Here is a 24,647-nt window from a genome sequence, read left to right as displayed (position 1 = left end):
CCAAATCGCGGGCCGAGAGCTCTCCTTTAACGAGCCACACGATCCACCTGCGTGCCTTGTCCTGACGTCACCCCGCACCGGACTGGCCCCCGTGACACCAAATAACTTATGACATGGAAAGCGTTAATAGTGTAACGTAACCACCTTTGTCACTGAATTGGTCCAATCGTGTCTCATTGGTTGCATAGAAATTGCATTTAACTACAAGAGAAAATGTTTTGCACCTGCTTTGTATAGGCAATGCAAAAAACGCCCCAACCTAACCTCAGCCTATGGTAGTAAGCATGGTTGTTTTTTTTTTCATCTTCACTGAATTTGACTACTTAAGAGTGCCTTAAGTGGATGGAAATTGGTTGATAAATCTCCCCTCGCCTTACCAAACACTGGTATAATGTAACACCGGCTGCGCAATAGTGTACCGAGCGCAGCCGTGCTATCTCTCTGACTGCTGCTTTGTCTACGTTATGCATGTATCCATCCATGTGGGTCTCTCCCTTCTGTGCCGTGTCTCTCCGCGTTGCCATTGGCCTCGGAGACCATCAGTCTTCACAACAATAGACGCCACGTTGGAGACGCGCTCCGACACAAAGCGCGCAGAGCTTTCGGGGAGCGACGGTGAGATGTTGGCGGAACTGTGCTCTACCGACTTCTTTCTTTCCAGCTCCCGTTCGTCGAGAAGCGCAGGGGCGTCAAGGCGATGCTCGCAGCCGGGGAAGCGGCGGAGTTGAAATAAGGGAAAAAGCAGAAGGAGTTGCTGTTTCTTACGAGGATGACTGACTGGTGACAAAGAAAACGGGGAGCCCCTCAGGCTTCGGTAGCAACAACTTGACGGAGGCATTTTGAGGGATCGGCTTGTTTCAACAGCCCAACAATTGCAGTTGTGTTTATTTTTTTGGAGTAACCATGCCAGTCCGGAGAGGTCATGTTGCGCCACAAAACACGTTTTTGGGAGTAATTATACGGAAATTCGAGGGTCAAAGTGAGTATGTCTCCCTGGTGTCCTGTGTTGTGTGGGTGCATTGTGTTGGTGGTAATGGTGTGCTTTTGTGCTCTTAAGCATTCCCCAAATCACATACATCTTAAATACGGTACATCTAATTGGGTTGATTAGCTTGGTGTTGTGTGATTTCACAGCTGTTTTAAGTCAGAATAAATTCACATAGTTAGATGATTTACAGTAGTGACAGACACTACGCAGCTCATGGGCTTCAATTAAACTTCAAAATGCTGTCATAATAAGACACACAGATTAAGTGATTAAGTGAAATTATTTCATGTCCCTTAATTAATACTATGCCGTATACAATATACTTTTATTGGATATAAATTAGCAGCAAGTCACAGGCTACAAGGTTTATTTCCTTTCCATAGCATTAATATAATGTGTTTTGATGACATTTTACTTGTTAGTTTAGGTCTGCTGATAAATTACCTTTGAATGTTTTGTCAAGGGTTCTCCTCATTGCCATGATCCCTATATAATAGGATGTTTATTATACTGTGATAGGCTGATGTAACGGAAGAAAATACATTTTTATCACGTCATGGCAGAGATTGTGTTGAACAAATAATAATTTTTGTCCCCCAATGTGTCCCCTTCTGTGTTACAGATAAAAAATTCATCATAGCCAATGCCCGGGTGCAAAACTGTGCAATTATTTACTGTAACGATGGCTTCTGTGAGATGACAGGCTTCTCTCGGCCCGATGTCATGCAGAAGCCCTGCACTTGTGACTTCCTCCATGGGCAGTTCACCAGCCGACACTCTGTGGCCCAGGTTGCCCAGGCACTGCTGGGCTCAGACGAGCGCAAGGTGGAGATCACCTATCACCGCAAAGATGGTGAGTGTTCTACTTTTCAACCACACATCATTTCATGGCAAGACAACTTAGTATACGTATATTTTACCCATAACACACCTGTGTTGCTGACACAGAGACAGATAGAGGTAGTTTTTTGTTTTATGTTTGCTCAATTTGCTGTAGTAAATGAGTGCGTGCACCCATTTGAAGCCTAAGGGGGGACTAGCAGCTGTGATGTTTACGCTGCTGAAGTCCAGTCTGAAGTGCTGCACAGGCTGTGGATGTAAAGATCTTCATTAGCCTGCACTGCATAGACCACTCTGGAGGATGTAGCTCACTTCCCTGTAGGGTTTATGAAAAGACAGGTGTGTGCTACCTCATTTAGCTGCCTCCTGCTTTTATCCACTCATCCTTTCCAAAATAAACTCCTCTCTAATGTTTGCATCTGTTTTGCTGTGTGGCCACTTAAGAGCCTTTTTGGAGCTGAGTCTAGTCTACACTCCACACTGGTGCTGCTTATGAATAGTGAATGTAGCCTACAATTCTGTGGCATGTTCTTTTTAAAGGATTTTTTGGCCTGTATGTTTTATTAGACAGGAGAGCTGAGTGTGAAATGGGGATGAAAGAGAGCAGTAAATTGTCAGAGCCGGGATTCAAACTCAAGACACTGCGGCTGGCTGTACATAGAGCTTAACCTTAACCACTCGACCACCAAGCAGTGCTCTGTGACATGTTCTATTGCAATATTTTACTGCAAAGTAAAAGTTTAAACTTTGTCTAATGTCATGGTTTACCCAGAGTTTTAGCAGTGACCGCTGACAATGACACACAGCAGGCAATGATAGGATAAAGCTCACTTGCATAATACTGGAGGTCCATTAAGACATATAGTACGTGCATTCCACCTACAAGTAATACATATAGTGCATGAGGCATTTTGAGAAGAAGCATATATAGAAATCACAATGAAGTGACTGTACTGTTACTGGTACTGACAGCAGACTTGAGTGTTGGCTCATTTCTGCTTAACGGTACAAGGTACGATTTAGAATTTCAATATGATAAACTTATTTGACTTATCCGTGTCTTTGGATATGATGTAAACATGTTCAAATCAAACATAGCCTTTACTGATGACAATTTCAATGCCGATTTATTCTTAATTACAAAAACGTTGGACATGTAGGACAAGTTATTTGTGTTGTCATTGGGTGTTTTGGTTCTCAAGACGACTGTCCTATCAAAAAGCAAACAGAGCCTCACTTGACTCTAAATTGTTTCAATGTTTCAGTTTAAACTTAAACCTCTCGCTGATCTGCATCATGAATTAGTGCTAGTACAGCCTCTGCAGCATAGTAAGGGAATTCTGGAGGGTCTGAGCTGTACATGAGCAATGGCCTTTTTTAAAACAGTGAGAGGTTATACAGTTCTTACAAGATCACAGTGTTTCCTCTGTGTTTATGACAGTTTTTAGGTTACATGGTAACAAGCTGAATATTTTTATTTATGAACGTTTGTATCTCAACTTTGCAGAATTTAGTAATCTCCCCAATTATAGAAAAGTGTCTTTGTGAACTTAACATGGCACAGTGTGTGCAGGTGAGGAGGCCCAGTGGGAGAAAGGTGACATAGATTAGGTTCGAGTTGGTTTGCAGAGCACTTTGAAATGATAGTATCCTTGGAGAAATGGACATTTCAGGTCAGAGGTTGAAATGAATAGATACAGCTGAAGAAAGTGCTTGTGGGTGCAGTCACGGAGGACATGTCAACTTATTTCTGATTGGTGGGGCCCAGCTTGTGACCCCTGGGGCTTGACTGTGAAAACACTGATGCTTCTCTCACACACCTCTCTCTGATGTATTTTGATTCTGTGGTACACCTTTCCTCTCAGGCCATATGGGAATGTTTGTTAGGCTAATTAACCCCATTATTTTTAAACTGTGAGCCTCTTAATGATGTACTGTAATTTTGCATACATTACGTGAATACAGTCATTAAGCGGCTGAAGCTGGGCCATAACAAGTCTGACACCTTTTGGCCGGTGCGCTCCGTCAGCCAAAGCAGGGGTTCAGTCCACATTGATCTGCTGAGCAAACAGCATTAATGAGGACACAAATACCTTCATGTTGCATTGATCTTCAAACCGGTGCATTGGAGAGGGGAAATCAATTCGGCCCTTATGCCCTCCCTGTGCTGGCCGGCTCACTGGAGATAAAAAGAGCCGGAGGACTTTTGGCTGTCGGACCCTGCAAAAGGGGAAAAGGCCTTCTGTGCGCTTCTAATTACCTCAGTGTTTTCCTCTTACTGGACCCCAGCACCTCTAGGGAAGGTCATACAACTCTTTTAGCCGGACACAAAGGCCTTATCTTGTGCTTTAGTGAACTCATAATTCATTTATAGCTACAAATCCCCATGTAATCTGCTGCTTTTGCTAATGCTGTTGTGCTTTTTCTTTTTTACCAAATCCACACAATCAGAAATAGAAAGTTGTTTCAGAAATGTTTGTGTGTGTGTGTGTAATCCTTCGTGCCATGTTTCTGTACTGTAGGCACAGATTTGCTGAGCTCGCGGCACCTCGCTTTATCATGGCATGTATTGGCATTGCAGGAGAAATGTCATTGCGACAAGCTAATTGCTCCTCTTGTGGTGGGCCACTGGGGTTTGTGTGAGGCAATCTTCTCCAGTTTAATCCCCCGACCCAAGGTCTACATAACCACATTGGCCACTGTCCTTTTCCACTGCGTGAAGGAGATGTGTTTCGTCAGCACATTCTCAGACACGTTCTTAATGCTTTCTGATTTGTGCCGTCATAGAAGTCTGTATCTGCCCTCAACGCAACCAGGAACTGTCATTTAAGTCCATTCATTTCACTCAAGTCGACACCTTAGCCTCGACATTGTCAGCATTTCTATATTAGACCTTTACGCTATTTGTGCTACATTTATCACTCACGGTAGCACACATTTCACCTGGTTCAGTGTTATTTCTTTGACAAATACAACTTAATTTATAATCAAGTGACATAGTTCCCACTATGGCTGTGGTTCAAACTGTTGTAAAAGTAAAAGTTTGTTTTGCAATAAACCCTTTTTGAAGGTAGTGTAGGTATTCAGTTAACATCTTTACTGTAGGAGTGACGCACTTGGGCTATTTTGTGCTGCTTTGTTGTCAGCACAAGTTTCTATTTTTGCTTTTGAAAAGACATAGACATTGTGTGAATGAAATAAAATGGTAACACTTATATGTTCAACAATTAAGTCAGGGCACATGGCACCAATAATAAAATATGGTAACAGTAACATTTTGTTTTTTAGTGTCACTCTTCAGACTACTCTTGTGTAACTGTAATCACTTGATTGTGAATAGGTTGTAACTGTCTGTGGAGGCCTTATACAAATGACTGTTATATGACCTGTGCTCACTGTAGATGGGAATGCACAGCGCTAATGGGAACATACTGAGGGCTTTAATCATTCATGGAGGCTGTAAACTACTCTTAAGTTATTAGTCTGGAAACATGCCGCAATTATATTGGCCACCTCTTATATGTTTTACCTGCTAGATGGTTTGAGAAACATAAACCTTGAATTACTCATTAAGGATTTATATCACAGTGGAATAAGTACTTCTAGGGTTGTGCAACTGATATCATAAAAAAATAGTTTAACATATTGAAGATTTTGCCAAAAATCTAGGTTGATATAACCTAGTTTTGGTGAAGTTTAAAATGTTAATTATTGGTTGGACATCGACAGCAGATGTGACAATATAACTGTTTATTATAATTTGCCAAATCAAAATAAATTACATCTTTTAGAATGGAATTTTGTGTATTGAGGACGTATAGAACACAGCGCTACTTCCTGTAGTCCTGTATTTCTTTTTTTTTGCCACTGTAAAAGATTGTAATTGGGGGAGAGAATGCCCTACAAAACCTATAGCAATTTAGATTTTAAATCATGTATTTTAATAAGTATATGCTTGTGGGGGGTTACATTTTAAAACACGCAAATACCTAATTGTTTCAACTCATTATGATTGCAATTATTATCCAAATAATAATATTTTTATTCCATAATTGAGCAGCTCTAACGTCTGAGCTAATCATTGTCACATAGGGCCAGTATCATGATAAAGAATTACGGTATGCTCTTGCCTTGTGAAATTACCTTGGTAAATATGGCTGTCTAAAATTGAGACAGAGAGAATTGTCAGATATCAGATGGCCTCTCTGTTTTCAGAAGCACCCTCTTGAAACCCATCCAGCATCTTGATATCCATTTCATTCTGGGCAACTCTAGATCTGTCTTTCTTCCATCTCAGTACCACTTAAGCGATATGTAGCTCCTTAGTATTTTTTTCAGCTGACAAGCCTAAAATTGTCGTCCTTTCCAACTCCCCAGTGCTGAAGAACACTGCTGCTGTGTAGTAAATGGGCTGTGACTTTGAATGCGCTTGTCCAGCCCATTCTCATCACTTCTCATGAGCCTGAAAGGAAAGAGCTTAATGAGGGAACCGAACTCTCTCAATCTTGAGTGACGGCGACTGATATGTGTCGTCGCAAAAGCTTTGATTTCCTTTACCTCGCTGTGGATCTCATTTGCTATACAGTATTTCAAATGGCTTTGATTTGGTGTAGAATCACTGATTGGGCATTTACAGGGAAAGCACATTAATAGTTACGAGGGATGACATAATATCACATTTGTGTGTTAAGGCTGATTGACTGATTGATTTTTTTTTACTATTCCTTTAATATGTGACCCTCTTTATTAAATAGAACTTTAGGAATGATAAAGTTATGTAAATGTGACATAAATCACTTGCTGCTAAAATGCTCACAACTATTATTTTCATACAATATGTTGCCCGGAATAATCATGTTTATCACGACATTAGTGGCTTGTTCTATAATAAACATGTGCTAATAAATACCTTCAGATGAGGAATGCTTAGGCCAAGTCATGGTTCTGTTATTATCATCCATGTTTGTCATATCACTGCCTCATTTTCCTTTTGAAAGGGGTCCATGCATTACTACATTGGGTTGTCCTGGCAACTGATGAAAGGACTACGATATGCCAATGTGGCTTTCAAATTCATCTTGGCACATCAGCTGCGGCGCTTAAAGCTGGAGTCAGACAGTCAAATGGCGGGTGCACTCAGATCGGCCCAAAAGGAAAGTGAAATTGTGCACAAAGTACAATATATTTCATTGCTGGTCTTTTAGCAGATTAACTAAGTGAAAGTTAAATAAATAAGTGAAAGTTTCTAGACTGTTGTCCCTCCATTTGTCTAATCTCTGTGTTGCTGTCTGTCTTTTGCTGTTTTTCTTCTTGTTGTCCTCCAAGTAAAACCTATTGTGTCAAAGTTTTTGAAAGAACATGCCGATAAAGGAAATTTGTGTCATGGAATCAGAAAATGTCCTTGGGAGGAGACATACACCGATGCTATTCCGTAACACATTGAGAACACAACTCAACTTAGAATATGAAACGACACAGAAAATGTCAGACATTTGTGTGGCAAGCTTGGGCGAAAACGCCGGGCTGTGTCAGCCAGGCCGTTGTAAGCAGCCTGCGTGATCCTCCTGCGTCTCACCCCGTTTTTTCCCATGCTGGTTGGTTTTATTAGATATTCTGGAATAGGCGGGTCACATTTCTCATTGGTCAGCCTCACATCAAGGCACTTGGTATTTTTCCGTAGAGATAAAGCCTTGGGTAAACATTACCCAAACTCCTCTGGGCTGTCACCCCCCCTAGGGTAGACATCCTTTGGCCCATCTTTACGACCCCTTCACAAACAAATGCAGTTTGTCACACACCCGTTCTTCTCTTAGACTAATGATGCAGATAAAATATCACTATTATGCAGATAAAATACATGACAGAAATATACTCATATATTCACATTTTATCACAATTTGTAATACTCTTAACATAACTTTTCTAGTGGAGGCCACTTGCTTGTCTCCATGGAGATGTCACTACATAGCCTGGAATGTCACGACACCAGGTGAAGTTACAGATAACCAGTCTCATTTATAAAGGGTGCTGTACAAAATGGGATCCTAAAGTAACATACATGATTTTCCATGTTTAGATTGGGATTTATAAAAAGAACACTTGACGTGGGATTGTGCGGTTGTGTCTGCAAACTCAGGCAGAATGTGATCTGTGCTCAGTGAGAAGGAGCCAGTTTGAGGACGTTTGTGTTCAGTGTGCAATGCATTTAGATCCCTTTACTATTACTCATTTAATAAAACTGCTTGTGTGTGGGTTTTGGCAATTTTTTGTTTATTCAAGCAGAAGCTGGCAAGCGTCTAGCCATCAAAACTTTGCTGTCATAGGCACGGACCGGTAACGAAGCTCTGTCACCGGCCTTCCACTGCCCCCACACAAACACATTACGGGTCCTCTCCGCGCACAGACAGCACACACAATACACACACAGCACACACACCGCAGCAGACCTGTCGGTCCCTCATGCGCAGCATGCACACACACACATCCAGCGGGTCCCTTGCATCACACACACTGCAACGTCTGTCTCTGTGTCCCCACACACACACACACACACACACACCCACACACACACACACACACACACCATGTTTTGTCCTGACGCACTCAAACTTCCGCATGTACGTACAGTGCGCACATCATGTGAAATAAAACATAGGCTATGATTTCAAGAGCATTAAGCCATGGTTAAGCGCAGGTATTTGGGCACTACTTTACTGTGTTGTTCAAATGTTTAATGACAGACGACTTTTCACTAAAGATCATGCGCTTGTGATTTAGATGGGACTATGGATGGAAATGAGCTTTGAGCTAAATCTGGTGTACCATCAAATAAATAAATACAATAACTAAACTAAACTGGCCATCCCTCTGTGTCTCCATGTGTCAATCAAACCCCTCGTTATGAGCTCATGTTTAGGTAAATCTCATTCATAAGTCACTTTGCATTTTCCATGGTGAAATGGAGTGGAGGAGGCGCAACATCTGCACAGATTTCTGCTCCAGGTGTGATCCGTGAGGAGGAAATGATTTGTTGGAGTGCATATTATTTTATAAATCTGAATATATTTCAAGATACATAAAATGTGGGTTTTGTTCCACATACTCTTTTAGTCAGCGTTCCACCTTGAAGAGTAATTGATTAAATAGATGGATTTAAAATTTAGAAGTTAATTGAACCTTGCATGCAACTTATTTTTATATGTAGCGTCTCTGTAAACGCTATTACAGTGTAATTCAAAAAACATTTCAGTAATAGTGTGAAAACAGTTATTACACTCACAAGTTGATGCCAGATTAGACAATATGTTACAATTGCTTTCATTAAATAGACAAAAAATGCCCACTACTACACAAAATTACAGAAGTTACAGGAATTGTTTTTCTAAATAAATAAGAGAGCAGTTTGAATGATAAATGCCCATCTTAAGCCGTATTTTAGTGTTAAGAATGACCCGTAGCTGCACATAAAAATAGTGAGCACATCAGCTTTATAAATTACTTCCTTCTTTTCAATCTTCACCTGTTACTCACCAATTCACTTTATTTATAACAAGGTCCTTTGGATCAATAACCCATTCTGAAGATAACCAGCTTTAGACCAGGGATCTTGTGGGGCTGTTTGAGAGATAAAAACTAACTTTGCATTTCTACATAGAGCTTTAACAAATATAACACTGATCTACTGAATAATGAACTACAGAAGAGTGGAAAACTGTAAGCCAAAGCATAACAGATGGTGTAATGTGTGTAAATCAGGATGACAATGATGCTAGATCTAAGTGAGCTGTTCATATTGCTGGGTGTGATAAAATTACTGAATTCCTCTCAAATGGAAAGTGATAGAAACTGCCGCGCCTATCTCTACAGCTAATAGTCACTGTATGGTACACAGCCTTTTATTATATCCACACAACACAGGCGTTTGGCTTATCCTAATAAAGTCCATTTCACTGCTCCACTTAGCACCAAATAGATGTAGGTCATTGTGATGTTAGATCTATGGATTAAGCCCATGCACGATGATGTATTACCACAAACAGACTACACTGTCTGAGAGCACCTCCCCCCGGGCCTGCTCCAACCCTGCTCCAATCAAGCACCTCCAAAAGCTCCTTTTCCTCCAATGACTCTCCTCATCTTGGGCTCATTTAGGGGCTCACACACCTCATTGTCTCTTTTCTGTAGCTCTCACAACTGTACAACTCCAGTCATGCCACTTATATGTACATATGCATCCTGACCAAAAAATGATGCTGCACGGCTATTCCGTGCATCACACTTGGTTTTCCATTCATAAATGAGATATTCAGCGCATGTGTGGGTCATTCATTTTTACCACCTATCTCATTCATCCAGGCATGTGATGCAGCATTGTTCTTCTTTTACTGGCTGTTGTTTACCATCACCTGGCCTATATAATTAGATGTATGGAATGACTTTGTGCCAGTTTTCAGCATATTTTTTGAGAGTACTATTGAAACGGGGGGTCTGCTACTAGGGAATGGCGATATCAGTGATTTTTGATTGGAAGGGATACCAAGTTTACCAAGTTGCATGAATTGCGATGCAATATCAATACTAATGGATTTTGTATTAAAGTACAAATAATTAGATTTAAAAAAAACGTTTATTTAGAACATTTTAAGTATTACCTTTGTCAGTTTTGATATATTTTCGTATTGTAGGAGATTCTTACGCACTGTAATGTTATTTATGTACTCCCACTTATGGGTGATATTCATAGTTGATATTGATTAAAGAATTCAAATGTGACACACTGCATGAGTGTGGGTATGTTTATTAGAGTTTATTAGAGTTATATGGGGCACAATCCTGTATTAGGCATATTAGTTTTGCTTCTTAATCTGAAGGTTTGTAAGAATGTAACCATGACATTGACCCTTTTTCTGGAAATGAATGAACACTTTCCCAAATGTGGTTTAGGAAGATTTATTGAACAAATAATTAATTAAATAAATAAAATGAATAGGGAATTTGCAAATGAGTCGATAACAGCTATCTAGCTGTGTGTTAATGTTGATTCTATATCATTTCATCAGCCAGATTGTGAAATACATGCGGTTTTCATACGACCAGAAGAAGGAGCTGTGATCCTGAGGAGGTGGGCCTGTGTGTGTCCGTGTCGCACAGAATTCTTATTTATGGGAGAGAAATGTTAACTTCCTGAGTTTGTCTTCTCTTTCTCTCACACACAGACATATGGGGGTTGGTTTTGCACCAGTGTTCAACCAATCAACATGCATGCTGGGTCAGGGTTGATCAGAGAAAATTATGATGAAAGATGCAGCTATTGTTTGAATATTAGGCCACTTAATTACAAAGGTGAAATTGTTAACAAGACGAGTCATAGAACAGTTAAATGAATATGCAGAACACAATAACATTATGTACAGTAAATTCATCTTGTGGACTGAAGTCTGCAATCAGATGATTGTTTACTAAAAACATCCTCAGTCGAGGTCAATAACTCTCCACCCGCACCATAAACGGTGATAGTGAAGCACTGCTTCCCCTTCCTCAGGCATTGGACATTGTTTGAACAAATTTCTTTGAGGCTGACTATAGTCCTCCTCCCGAACTCCTCCCAGCCTTGAGTATTTGCCTCTGCGATAGCACAAGCTGTGGTGCGCTTAGCCTGTGCATAACTGTCAACTCCCTCAGGAGTCCAACACAAAGCAAAGAGGTTTTGATTGGACTCCTTCTTCAGTATCTCTTCCGGTGTCCTTCATCGGGTTTGGGGGTTGCCACCAAGACAGGCACCTAGCAACCATAGCTCCGAGCAGCCAGGTTGAAAATGTAAGCCGAGAACATGGCCGTTCAGACTCATTGTCCCCAGTCTCCCACAGAATCTGGGAGAAGCTCTCCCAGAGGTGTGAGTTAAAGACCCTGCTTACCCTGCTCCACAAGACGTTCCCAATAGGAGACTATATCTCATCGTAAACGCTCGACCTTCCACACAATCTCAGGCTCCTTCCATCAAGGTGACATCCCATGACCAACTGGCTCTGGGGACATGCAGAACATTCCAGACAAAGCAATATCTTTTTGGAGGCAACCAGACAAGCACCTTTAAATAATCAAGTGTTTGCTGTATCTAATCCTGTGAGGCACTGAAAGGATTGGTCATGGCAGAGGACACTATGTTTATCAAGGTTGTTTACATGCTGGGGACGTGTTCCCTCTGCACCAGTGTCCCAAACTGATGACTCAAAGCTCTTGCCAGGGCAACCAGGTGAAGCTCACCTCAGGATTTTGCCCAGTTTTTCAGGCCACTGCTAAATGTCAGACAGGAATCTGCTGAGTCACTTTGATGGAGCCTTCCTTAGCTTCATTAATATGAACTACACTCACACTTGTACAAACACCACATCAAATATTGTTCATAAAAGTTCTAACTAAACCAATAACTAAACATGGACAAGGCTGAACCAGGACTAAAACTAGACCAAATCAAGTCTACATCAGAATCTAAACTCAAAACCAGAACATAACAAGTACAAGTATCAGGGGGTGTTCACACTTGTAGTCTGTATGCATACAGACAGCCTGTAGCTTCTGGACTGTTTACAGATCACAGCTTCTTCACATGACTATTACGTTCATGCTTGCTGTGTCTGTTGCTTGTAGGTTATCCACGTTAACCAGGGAAACCCAATTGCTTTTATCGCTGTGATCATGAGGGCTTGTTATTTCAAGTGTCTGTGCAGAGCTATCAGATAAACAGGCATTTTCTGTAGAGCAGTGTTGGAGTGGTGTGAGCTTGCAGTGTTTTGCACAGATGTCGTCTCTGTCTCTGTCTCCACCTCATATCCTTTTTCTTGTGTCATTTTTACATTTAATGGAGCATTTACTTCTATTGCATTTGCTATTTGTCAACATAATCGTTTCAAGTATGAGCACAGTGTGAAATAAAATCTTTACCAGCATTTTCTTCTCCAAACAAATTTAAAATGATTGCAGCAGTAGCTATCAAAATTTGCTTTGAAATGTGTGCACCTAAACCTCAGTATTTTGTGCTGACATAAAACGTCTCTTTAGATGTAAGACATGCTAACTCGCTTACATTGCCATAGATGCTGTGCTTGTTTGTGGAACCACACACAGCTTGTGCTCAGGAGCCACGAGTCTTCCATCACTCACCATGATCTCACAGATAACCTTTTGCAATGAGCCCACGTGGTGTCCAGCCCTTCAGACGGATTAACCCTCCTAATGCTGCTCTACACTAAATGAATTGTCTATTACAGTATGTGTCCCATGACCTTACTTTGTCGTTTCACTCACTCATGAAATGTTGTGTAAAGAGTGTGGAGCAATGCATCAAATTCTAGTGCTACTACCATGAAAACAAGTCATTGTTCATTTGAATAGAGCATGCATTAAACTATTCCTTGGTCAGCAGAGTTTGAATATTGAAATTTACAAGTGAAAGCAGCATCAGTGGATTAACTTTTAGCCTGGGTTTGTCCTAGAAGCAGGTAATAAAACGCTTCACAATGAAAATGCTAACCAATGGGATTTTGGAGTTTAAGGTGACATTTCTGTCTCGGGTGGACAATATACAATTGTCATGTCTTTTGCAACACAAGCTATTTTTAAAGACCATTCAAAAACTCGAAAGGATTGTGTCCATCTTTGTATGTTATTAGTGCGGTTTTGATACATTTAGTATCAATTATCATTTTTGAGAACCCTACAGATTCACTTGTGTACATTATTTCTCATTTGTACTTTTTGTGAAAGGCTGGGTGGTCATGCCTATATTGTTTTGGTCAGGGGCCCCAACACTTTTTGTTGTCTGGTATTTGAAATATTGGCTGCCTCTTAAAAGGAAGCACTGTGTTTCTCCCCCAACACCCACAGGCCCCATCACTTAAGTCACATGACAGTCTGCAGCAGCTGGGAACAGGGAGGATGGGGGGAGTAATTTTACACCTTTTTACAAATCTAGTATTCTGCTGCGAGTGGGGATGGACGATGTTGACAAAAATGAATATTGCACAAAAAAATTATCCTAATAATGTTAAGAAAATCGTATGCAATGTAGTTTAATGTAACACAAAAAAATGTGTGGGGAAAAAAAACCTTCTCAAAGTCCCAAAACAAAATTATATTTCACTTACCTCTAGCCACAAGTAAGACTTTTTTTCCATTGAAGCCCAGGTTTACTGGTTTACTATGTATGTTGAGCTGTTCCTACTGCTGGACATTTCTTCTAACAGTGATTGACAAGCATGTGTGATGGAGCGTTTCAAATTGACCTTTCAGTTGTGTTACAGTCTTTCAGTCCAGGAGCCTGTCGACACTGATATTATGAGCATAGCTTAAGGTATTGTTGTCCCTCTTGCATAAAAGGGATTAAGCAGCTCGTAATACAACCATACACTCACCGACAATGCCTAGGGGATCTTGTTACCTCCACAAAACAAAAATGTATCCTCTAAAGGAAAAGTTAACTTGTATTTAAATGCATATAGACCGTTGGAGCCCCGTGCTGGCACAGGGCCGGGCTGCACTCGTTCTTACAACAGTATTATGATGTAAGTTCAAGACAAACAATGATGGAGTGGAACAGCTGACAGAGGTCGCGGCCCACTTGAGTTGATTTGATGACAATTAGAGAGGTGAGGATGTGCCAGCTGAGTGACAGGGAGAGGCAAGAACGGAGCTAGGGAGATGGAGGAAACAAGGGAGAGTAAGAAAGAGAGGGGAAGAACAGTCAAGATGGGAAGAGAAAGGGAGAGAGTGGTAGAGAGGAGAGAGAAAGACAAGAAATAAAGAGAGAAAAGGGCAGGGAGAGAGACAGAGAAGGCAAGAAAGAGATGGGAAAGATAGGAAGAATGAGCATAGGAAAGAGAAAAGGAGTGAGAAGAGCAATATCAAGAGTAAGAAAGTGATTGAGAGGGAAAGAAAGAAACTTAAGGAAGAGAGAAAGGGTAGGGAAACTGACAGCAAGGGAGAGAGTGAAAAAGACAGCAAGGAGAGGGAAACAAGAAAAAGAAGAGAACGAACGAAGAGAATGACAAGACGGAGACTGACAGAAAGAGAGGGAGATGAGAGGGAGTCGAGAGAATGAGGGGACGAGAAAGGAAGAATGAGCGGGACAAAGGAGAGAGAGCGAGTGAGAGAGAGAGAGAGAGAGAGAGAGAGAGAGGAGAGAGAGACTAAGAAAGGGAGGGAAAGAAAGTCAGCGAAAGCAAGACAGAGAGAAAAAGGTAGGGAGAGTGACAGAGAAGGAGAGGGTAAAAAAGACAGCGGCAGATAGAGTGAGAAAGACAGACAGACAGAAAGAGAGTGAGGAGGGAGGGAGTAAAAGAGAGCGAGAGACTGACAGATAAAGAGAGGGAGGGACAGAGAATGACTTTGACTTTGTATTTACGCTCACATTTAGGAATGAGAAAGCAAGGGTAAGAAATAGAAGGAGGGAAAGAAAGAAAGTCAGGAAAAAGGAAGGGAGAGTGACAAGGAGAGAATAAGAAAGAGAAACTGGAAGGAGTGAGAGAAACTGACAGAGAAAGAGAGGCAATAGCGAATAGGAAAGAAAGAAAGAAAGACAACAGTATATATAGAGAGGGAGGAAGATAGAGGGGGACTAGAATAGAGAGAGAAAGAGAGAGTTTTCAGTGTTGTTCCAGGAGCAGCACAGCATCAGCCAACAGTCTCCTGCTGCCACCGCCTCGGCTCACATCAGTGTCAACACACACACATGCACACACACATGCACACGCACACACTAAACACACACACTAAACACACACACTAAACACAGGGGCAACTACTGTGGTTACGCGGAATGAGAGCCATCATCAGGATTCCCACGTGGCCCCCTCCCAAACCTCCTTCACTGCGATGGGTCAGCAGACGCTAAACTGTAAGATAAGAGCCGGTCTACCCCACATCTCAGCACACATTGAGCTGTATTGTCTTAATTATTGATAGTGGAAATAGAATCTAATGAAATTTCCAGCTTCTTGAAACTAGAACTCCTCACAGCGCGCCGCTGAGGACACAGTAACAAGCAGCAATTGTTATGTTCAATTATTTAGCTCCTCTCCAACTGTGTAAAACGTACTTGTAATAACATCGCGCCAATCCCAGTGGTTTGATGTGAACCTCACAGTGATACAATGCCTTCTGGACCTCGGCAGATTTAAATCAAAGAAAAGGGTTTATCCAATCATTTAGACGATCTGTTCAAATTTCTATATCTCTTTGTCTCCAGCGTTCAGAACAATTTGGTTGTAACATTTGGTTAGATTTCTCCACAGGGACAGTGGACGTGTCTTCTGAGCTTAGCAGAGTGGCTTGCGTTTTCTATTTTTCCAAATTCACTGGGAGTCCTGATTTGTGTCTTTAATCTTTGTGGGGTGAGCTGTGATAGAGAGAAGTGGTGGTCTGAAAGTAAATAGGCTGTGGCCACGCTCTCTCTGACTGTATTTATAGTCAACTTTGCACTAACGGATATTCAGGGTTGAGTGGTAAACAATTCCATTTTCTCCATGCTGTCTTGGGCATTATCAATATCCATAAAACAGAATGACATGTTTATTAAGTCCATAAAGGATTATTATTTAGCTTTATTAAACTTGTACTGCTGTCTAGCGTTGTGGACCCATCGTGCACAAAAATGTACTATAAAAAGAGATTGTTTGTTCTAAATAGGCCTACCACATTTCCCACTGATATGCTATTAATAATGCCCAGTCTAGACAGCAAATATATTTTTAGGCCTGATTTACTTCAAACAGAAAAAAGAGCATCTTTGTGCATTCATGTTTGAGGCATGATTTAGGCCTTGTACCCTGACTGTACAGCTCCGAGGGAATAGGCCAGACTCAAATCATGAAACCACAGGATGAACTTCTTTGCAAACTCCAAGCCTCCAGGACAAATCATTTAAAGCCATTTTTTTTTTCTAATCTCAAGGCAGTTTTATGTTAAGTGTTATGAGCAGCTGCATGTACTATTATACTTATTAATGCAATACTGTGGAACATTCCAGGCAACGCAATAATATCTCTATTAAGACAAGCATGCTGTGAACCCTCTACCAGAAAGTTACATATAGCACACTTTAAAATAGTTCACAATGTTGCTAAGGTTCACAGATTTTTTTTAATTAAAAATAAAGAAATGCAATTTTTTTTTCTTAGGTTTAGTATTGATTAAGTTACAGTACAGTTTTTTTGTTTTTTTACCAGGGCTGTCAAAGAAATCTAGGCTTTCCAAAGTGTTTTTTTGTATGAGCCCGCTGCTTGTATCCATCTGCCAATTCCTGTTTTTTTTTTATGTGACTATCAGACATAGTAAACAAAACATTTTAAAGGACTTAGCAATCTTTTCCTCATTCTGTAGAAAATCAAATCTATATCTTGGAGCTTTGTGATACTGACCCTCACAGTTTTAGTCTGCAAAAATAAAGAAGCACAACGCTCTGTAATTTGGCATATTCTCCCTGGACACACCGCGCTGTCATCCTGCCTTGCCATCTGTGTAGCAGCAGATTACCAGCTAGCTCTATTAATGCAGGTGGGCCAGGAAATGAAGTCGAGTGGAAAATGTTTCAATCGATACAACTATACACCCCATGAATCTTTATCTTAGGCCTGACTTTGACATATGACTATGCTATGACCAGTTGCTTATGTCCGTCTGCATCAATCACATGTAGTGGACGTAGATTGGAGCAATGTAACAAAATAAAAAATGTAAACACAATTTAGATTTTGGGGAGAAAGCTTGAAAGTCGATGTAGTTATCCTTTCTATTGGCCTTGTTGTACTATGGAATAGTAGTAGTGGCAAATAAATCTGAATAGCATTTTTACCAGATACTACTTCTAAAGATCATGACGATTCAAAAACTATTCAGGAAAAATTTCAATCTGCCCATTTCAGTATATTTTTGCTGCTTGAATATTTTTTTTATCAAGCACCACAAATCCAACATAAAGTAGTGAACTTTAGAAAGTGTAGCTGGAAGTTAGATATTGGCTTTGCTTTGTCTGTGCTGTCTACAAATGACAAAATACATGTTAAGTCCTGAAAGGGTCCATTGATACCTGTTTGAAAGAGGATCTACTTTTCTAACATTTCAAACTAAATTTAAGGACAAAAAAAAGCTTGATGCTCGATGCTGACAATGGAATATACCAGCTCAGATAGATTTATGTGAGTTTTTTTTCCTGTATAGTACTTGTTCATGTCTAGGTGGCATTATGATAACTCATTTGATATCAGCTTTAGTCTTGATTAGAATCTGGTAGTCAGTATTTTGGATTGGCCTTGGGGATTTGGGCATTTTGATTGTCAGAGTTGTGTTTATCAAAAGATCTTAAACCTGTATCAGTATCTGCACTCAGCATTTTCCTCCACCTCCAAGGATTTGACACCCGAAAAGAACAGAGTGTATTTCTTGTTCCGTTTCAGTCTATCCATCCATGACTGGTGTTCAGGAGCAGAGAAAGCTGCTGACTCACAGTGACATTTTTTTTTCCAATAGAGCTTGCCTTTGGAACTCAGTATATCAAGTTCAGATAGGTGCTCCCCATGAATATTCAGGTCAGAGATTGTTTGCGCTTCTATTACAGCGCAGCATGTAAACCGGCCTCCGTTGCTCTCTGATACATTTATTTGGACAGAAAACATTGTGCTAATTTATACTACTGGCAAGCTAAGTGTGAACTTCTATGTTTTCATGTGTGAGGCAGGATCAGCCGCAGTTGTAGATGGTAAATGTCACTAGTGTTTGGTTGAGCTGCTCGATAGAGAGAATGCAAGATGGTAAATATATTTATAATAACACAAAGTTGTATCTTAATTATTGAAATGTAAATGTAATTTACCTACTTCTTATCTGGTATTTTATTTTTGACACAATAACAGATTAATTAAGTCATATACATTGTTTAGTTAAATGGTGGACTATGTAACTTTTCTGATCGAGGCTCTGCTCCATGGAGATGTTACTGCTTCATCTAGAAAGCTCCACTGTTTGGTATTAAAGGTGGTGTTTATACTGCTCAAAAATACCTTGAAAACTTGCATTCTTACTGTGAATGTGGTCACCTCTCTGTACCTGTAACTTGGCCTGCTTGCCTCCATGGAGATATGTGAATTTCAATGCCTTACTGTGGAACATTGCAGACAAAGCCAAAACATCTCCATGGAGACAAGCAGGTTGTGGATCCTTCAACAGAGAAGTAAAGTTAGACAGTACCCTATAAAATATATTTCAACTATTAAATGTACCAAAAAAATATAGCAAAATAGTGTTTATTAAAAATGATGAAATATTGTAATGCATATCATTCAAGTTAGACTAGACATTTCACTAAAACATAGTGCACATAATGATATTGAGGATTTTTTCTAAAATGTTTGTCTAATTTTACACATTTTGACAATTTTGGTGAAGTTTTAATACCTTGCAGTCATATTGTAAACAGTTGCCCAAATCCATGTCAATTACTCAAAAGTTGTGATTTGACATTTATTTTGTTAAATGATTGTTTAAACTATCAGAAAAATGTGTTGGATTTTCAATAGTCAATAGAATGTTGTTTATTAATGACAATAAGGCTCTTTCTTCACTACCTTATTTTATTTTTAATTATATTTTTCTAACCGTAACAGACTGAAATCACAATCAAAATGTGAAAATAACATAACATTACACATATAACGTGCAGTGAGTGTTAAGGCAGGGCCGTTTGGCTGCCCTACGCTGAGATTCTCAGCGTAGGGCCCCCAAATGGTAAATGGTCACATTTATATATGCTTTTCTACCGTCAAGGTACTCAAAGCACTTCACATCAAGGAACCAGTCACCCATTCACACCCCAGATGTACGCAGACACTGGGGGGCGAGTTGGGTTAAGTGTCTTGCCCAAGGACACAACGGCAGTATTCACATGAGGCAGCTGCGATCGCACCGCCAACCTGCGGGCCAGTGGATCAGACCGCTCTGACCGTTCGGGGAGTCGAACCACTCTACCACTGAGCTACTGACGTACTGTACTAAAGTTCTGTTCCTTTTGCAATTAAACAGTGTGTCAACACCACTCTGTCATTAGTTCTTTATCAATTCAAAACCAGCAAGGACTCGATCTTCACTGCTCTGTGCTCTCTCTTTCACCATAGTAAGTTTTAGATGTGCAGGGGCAGCTATACAACTCATTGTTTAAACAGACGCAGGGAGATCAGAGGCTGGGAACGGTTTTGATCAGCATATATCTTTAGATAATGGATATTGGCTTCATATTCATTTAGAAGCCATGAAGCAGCACAAGATGTGCGATTCGCCCAGCAGATGTGGTGAACTACTGAGCTCACACCACACCAAAGCCAAAGTGGTTCAACTTCTTACAAAAGTAAAAAAAAATATTGTTTTTATAAATACAACACAAAGTGTCAATAGTTTGTAGCCTGTAGTGTTTTCTTGAGCCTCAATCTGTTCTGTGAAAGAGCAGGAGAAGGGTTTCGGGAGATGCTGGAGCAGGGGCGGAGCAAGAAAATGTAGGGGGCACTCATATTAAACTGTGAAATTAGTTTAATAATATTGAATCCAATATTCACCAGAATACAGAAAATGATATGACTTCTTGGTTGAACGTCTCCAGACCCCAATTAGGTTTGTAATTGATGCATGTAAATTGAAGGTTGTATTACAGACATCAAACCCCTACAGATTTTTTACACATTTGAAGTGGGCTGGGGGCATTGGGGCATCATCTCTGACCTAAGCCCCGCACCCACACGTGCGCCAAACACTTACTAGTTCATCTCCTTTCCCTCCTTCCCTGACCGTCGCCGCTGTTGTTCGTCTGTGTTATCCACAAAATTTCTGTATTGGGAATTTGCACGATTAAAAACCTTGCACAAACACCGTTCTGGCAACGGCATATATTTTTTAACATAGTGAGAACCCCGTCACAGTAATACTGGCACAAAAGAACATCTCAATATTTTGGGGGATTCTCAATACAATAGTGATATATAGCAGGAATCCTCATTACGTCAATCGAGATCTACCAGTCGATCTCAAAGCCGGACGATCCTGAAGCCCTGTATGTAATGAAAGTTTATTGTCTGGCATTGCAACTGACTGGGACAAAACGTGTTGAACGACCAGTTTGTTACACACACAGGTCCACATCAGTGCCTGTAAACCGCAAGCTAAGGTCAGTGCGCAAACAGTTGGGGCACCACATACCACTTTTGGCTGCTTATCCATAAGTTTAAACGGGAGCACACAGCTGTCCACACGCTGTAGTGCACAGCATGAGCCAGCAGTGGAGCCGTTGAACGCATATGCTCAAAAGAGAGAGGAGAGGATAGAGAGGGAATCGGTGCAAGGAGCGGAAGGAGGAGATAGGTTGTGCCATAAGATAATCCTATCTATCTAAGCTTTTTTTGTTCCTCACAAAGCGGTTTGTTGCAAAAAGAAAGTGGACATTGTCAAAGTCTCTGACCCCTCTCGGTGTTACCATGGAACCCGTCTCATCATAATAACTTATGTTATTGTTAAAAGAAAAATGTAAGGGTCTTAAGCTCACCCTTCAATTATTTAGCCTTGTTCAATTGAATAATATTCAATATCAATTTGATCTATTTTTGTAACACCCGAAATCTTAACCGTGGTTGCCTCAAAGGGCAATAGTGAGAACAGATTAAACAATGTTCATTGGGACTTGGTAATGTCCCTGCATCCCGTGTCCTTAGACAAATATCCCAAGCTCCGCTGTCCTTAAAACCTCCTTCTTGGCAAGATAAAGCTTCTAAATGTCTTAGGAAAAAGTTTAAACCTTGTGGAGTTCCACAGTGAAGGAGACATCTGACTCCCTCAGACGGACAAGCGGACGCACTTCTATTTGCAGATAAACTGTGGAGCTGGAACCACCCAGGAGGAGAACCAGCCCTTCCAGGCAGATGAAGAACCGTTCATCTGGAGTAGAGACCATTTCTCCAGGCAGTTGAGGAGCATCTGGATCCACAGGTCATCGATGTGCCTGTTCCACTCCCCTCGGGGAAGTGGAGGAAGAAGAACAAGATGTGAACAGCAATGAACAGATTGCAAGTGAAAATAAATATTAAATATTGTTGATAGGAAAAGTAGTCTGAAGCAGAGAAACGTGCTCAAGCTGCCATACTTCACCCAGCATAGTTGCTCCTGCTCCTAGGGCAGCGTAGCTAGGACACTGTACGATTTTATTTCTGTTCCTAACTGGCCTGACCATATGCTATTTCAAAGAGGAACGTTTTAAGCCTGGTTTTAAACGAAAAGACTGTGTCGACCTCTTTAACATGGACAGGCGCTGGAAAAGACGTAAACACTGCCATGCGCCGCTGTCAATAGCGCACACGGACCCTAATTAGCGACGCACGCGTCTTCCGGGCATAAGTTGAAGCCGCCGAAATAAGTGTAAAGATGTGAGAGACAGCGCGGAATCGTGTATCCACATGTAAACACTGAAGGGAAGCCGGTGAGATCGCTGGCTTTATTTGAACTGTTTTAAGCTGTGGCCGCCGCGTGCGATGTTGTGATTGTTAATGTGCTGCGTGCGTGGCTGCGTGTTAAAGGGGCGGGGTCAGCGTGGTCTTGTCTGGGTCTTTGGTCTGGGTGTATATGAATGAAATAACTTAAGTGTTATGCTGTGGTGTGATGTATTTGGTATTAAGTAAATACTAAGTCAAAGTAATATTGCTTAATTGCTGCATTCATTGATTGGAGTTTATATTTTGTTATCGTATTTTGTATTTGTATTCTACAGTTGTTAAATATGGTCTGGTGTTTAATGCTGCTAATATGATGTATTATTTTCAATTCAATTCAATTTATTTTTGTAAGGCCCAAAATCACAACAACAGTCGCCTCAGAGGGCCGAAAGTCGCCTCTGAGGGCCGTGTAAAATATTTTCATATTCTACTTTTGATACTGCTTAGTTGATTGCTTTATAGTGATTCAAGTTTACTTTTATGCTAGTTTTTGTAACTCTGTTATTTTACACTGACTTAATTATTTACACTGGTGTATTGTCTGTTTGAAGGTTTTTACCTGACTTTTGATGCCCAAGGATCTGCAAAATTAAAGAGTGGAAATATGTCTAAAGGCAAAACATTGTATCAGATGAAACAGCTGCTTTGACCCTTGACCCAGACTGACTCTGTCAACAATACTCAACATGCTCTTGTTCAGAAGTTGTTCCTCAAGTAAAACACATGAATGTGTGTTAACTGTAGCTTGTGATTTGTAAGTTTAAAGTGAAAAACAGTAAATAAAGCAGACAAGTTGAGTTTATTTCAATCTGCAGTTAAGCCTTGTGTTTGATAGTCATCCTTTTTCAAGTGTCTTAATTTAGCCAAGTAGCTTGTGTTTTGCTGTTGTAACATTATGCAAAAATGGCATGAGTTCAGCCGGACTCATTAGGTCCGGACCTGAACCTAAACCTCTGGATTCGAATATGGACTTGAACCTGAACGTGGGTTTAGGTATGCATCCCTAAACACAGGAGCTTGGTAGCAAAACGCTCTACCTCCTAATGTGCTTTTAAAGACTCTTCCATCAGAAGTACAATATTTTGAAAGTGAAGTGCTCTGTTTGGATGATATGGTACTATAGCATCTTTGCGGTAGGATGGGGCCATGTCATTTATGGCTTTGTAAGTTGGAAGGAGGATTTTAAATTTTATTCTAAACTTGACGGGGAACAACAGCTTCGAATTGCACCTTGCCTGATCCCCTTGCGGTGTGTCCTAAAGGGTTCCGCACATATGGAATATGTAACTGGGTGGAGAAACACGATAGAGAATAACAGTATGTAACCATGGCACTCTGAGTGAAGAGACTCTCCAGCTCGAGTCCGGTCGATACATCAAAATATTATAAATGAGGGCAAGGCACGCATGTGCCATTATAGCCTCATCAGCCACCTCACAGGTAGTATGTCTTAAATAATTATCCACGTCACCTGACATGGGTCAGCTCCCGTACATATGGAATATGTAACTGGGTGAAGAGATAGTCTCTTCAGTCAGAGAATCATGGTTACACGGTCTTTAAAACGAGTCCATTCTCTGTGCTTCATCACACACTCTTATGTCTCAGAGTAATGGAAAAATCAAATGAGCACAATGCGCCTTGCAGGGAAAAAGAAATATGGCTATTTTCTACTCGGATGTGCAAAGCAGTTCTAAAACACATAATATGGAGTAAATGAGGTGAAAAATAGAAAATATTATACTGTGATAGGGTGCATTACTGTGCACTGTGCTCACACACATGGGTTGGCCTTTGAACACATGCCTTCAGAGTGGTACAAGAGAGTGGTACAACACAGTGGTACAAGAGGTTGTTATCATGTGCTTTGTCAAACTATACGCAGACAAATTTCTCACACCTGCTTGAAAAATGTCAAGGATCAACACCTTCAACTCGATAATGTGACATGTCAGGGGATTTGTGCATCCAAATATTTACAACATACATTCTATTAGTCTTTGTTGTACAGTTTCATGGCCTGTACTATTTCTCAAGAGAGAAATATTTTAAGTGCATGTGATTCAAAATTGAATTTGTGACAGTACAACATAGGACTGCAAACTTAATTGCAACTGAAACTTGCAACAAAATTGTTGTTTCAATTGTCACAATTATCATAGAGAATGACCTTACTAAGCCAGTAGTTTATGTTCTGAAATGTATGGGATTCTTGTATTAGTTTAGCAGTTCAGTTGTCTTCTCTCAAATGTTGACACTCCTGTGAACTTCATCCTAATGTATTGCCATACTTTGTGAAAAAT

General features: G+C 40.6%; 1 protein-coding gene and 1 long non-coding RNA gene across 6 annotated transcripts in view; both read left to right on the top strand.

Moving 5' to 3' along the window:
• Positions 1-533: 533 nt before the first annotated feature.
• kcnh7 (potassium channel, voltage gated eag related subfamily H, member 7) overlaps positions 534-24,647 on the top strand; it is a 55,279-nt gene continuing 31,165 nt past the window's right edge. For all 5 annotated transcript variants that reach the window (XM_072459892.1, XM_072459874.1, XM_072459883.1 and 2 more), the window contains exons 1-2: positions 534-979; positions 1,611-1,841. In XM_072459892.1, the coding sequence (XP_072315993.1) occupies positions 904-979; positions 1,611-1,841 (307 nt within the window). In that variant the 5' untranslated portion in view covers positions 534-903. The remainder of the gene's footprint in view (positions 980-1,610; positions 1,842-24,647) is intronic.
• LOC140373505 (uncharacterized) lies at positions 14,029-14,702 on the top strand. Its single transcript, XR_011929031.1, has 2 exons — positions 14,029-14,491; positions 14,603-14,702. It is a non-coding gene; the product is annotated as an uncharacterized lncRNA (long non-coding RNA).

Source organism: Eucyclogobius newberryi, unplaced genomic scaffold, assembly GCF_026437365.1.
Source record: "Eucyclogobius newberryi isolate DKJ021-1_F unplaced genomic scaffold, fEucNew1.0.hap1 SCAF_1, whole genome shotgun sequence".
Taxonomy (NCBI): Eukaryota; Metazoa; Chordata; class Actinopteri; order Gobiiformes; family Gobiidae; genus Eucyclogobius; species Eucyclogobius newberryi.
This window is presented reverse-complemented; position numbering and strand designations above follow the sequence as displayed.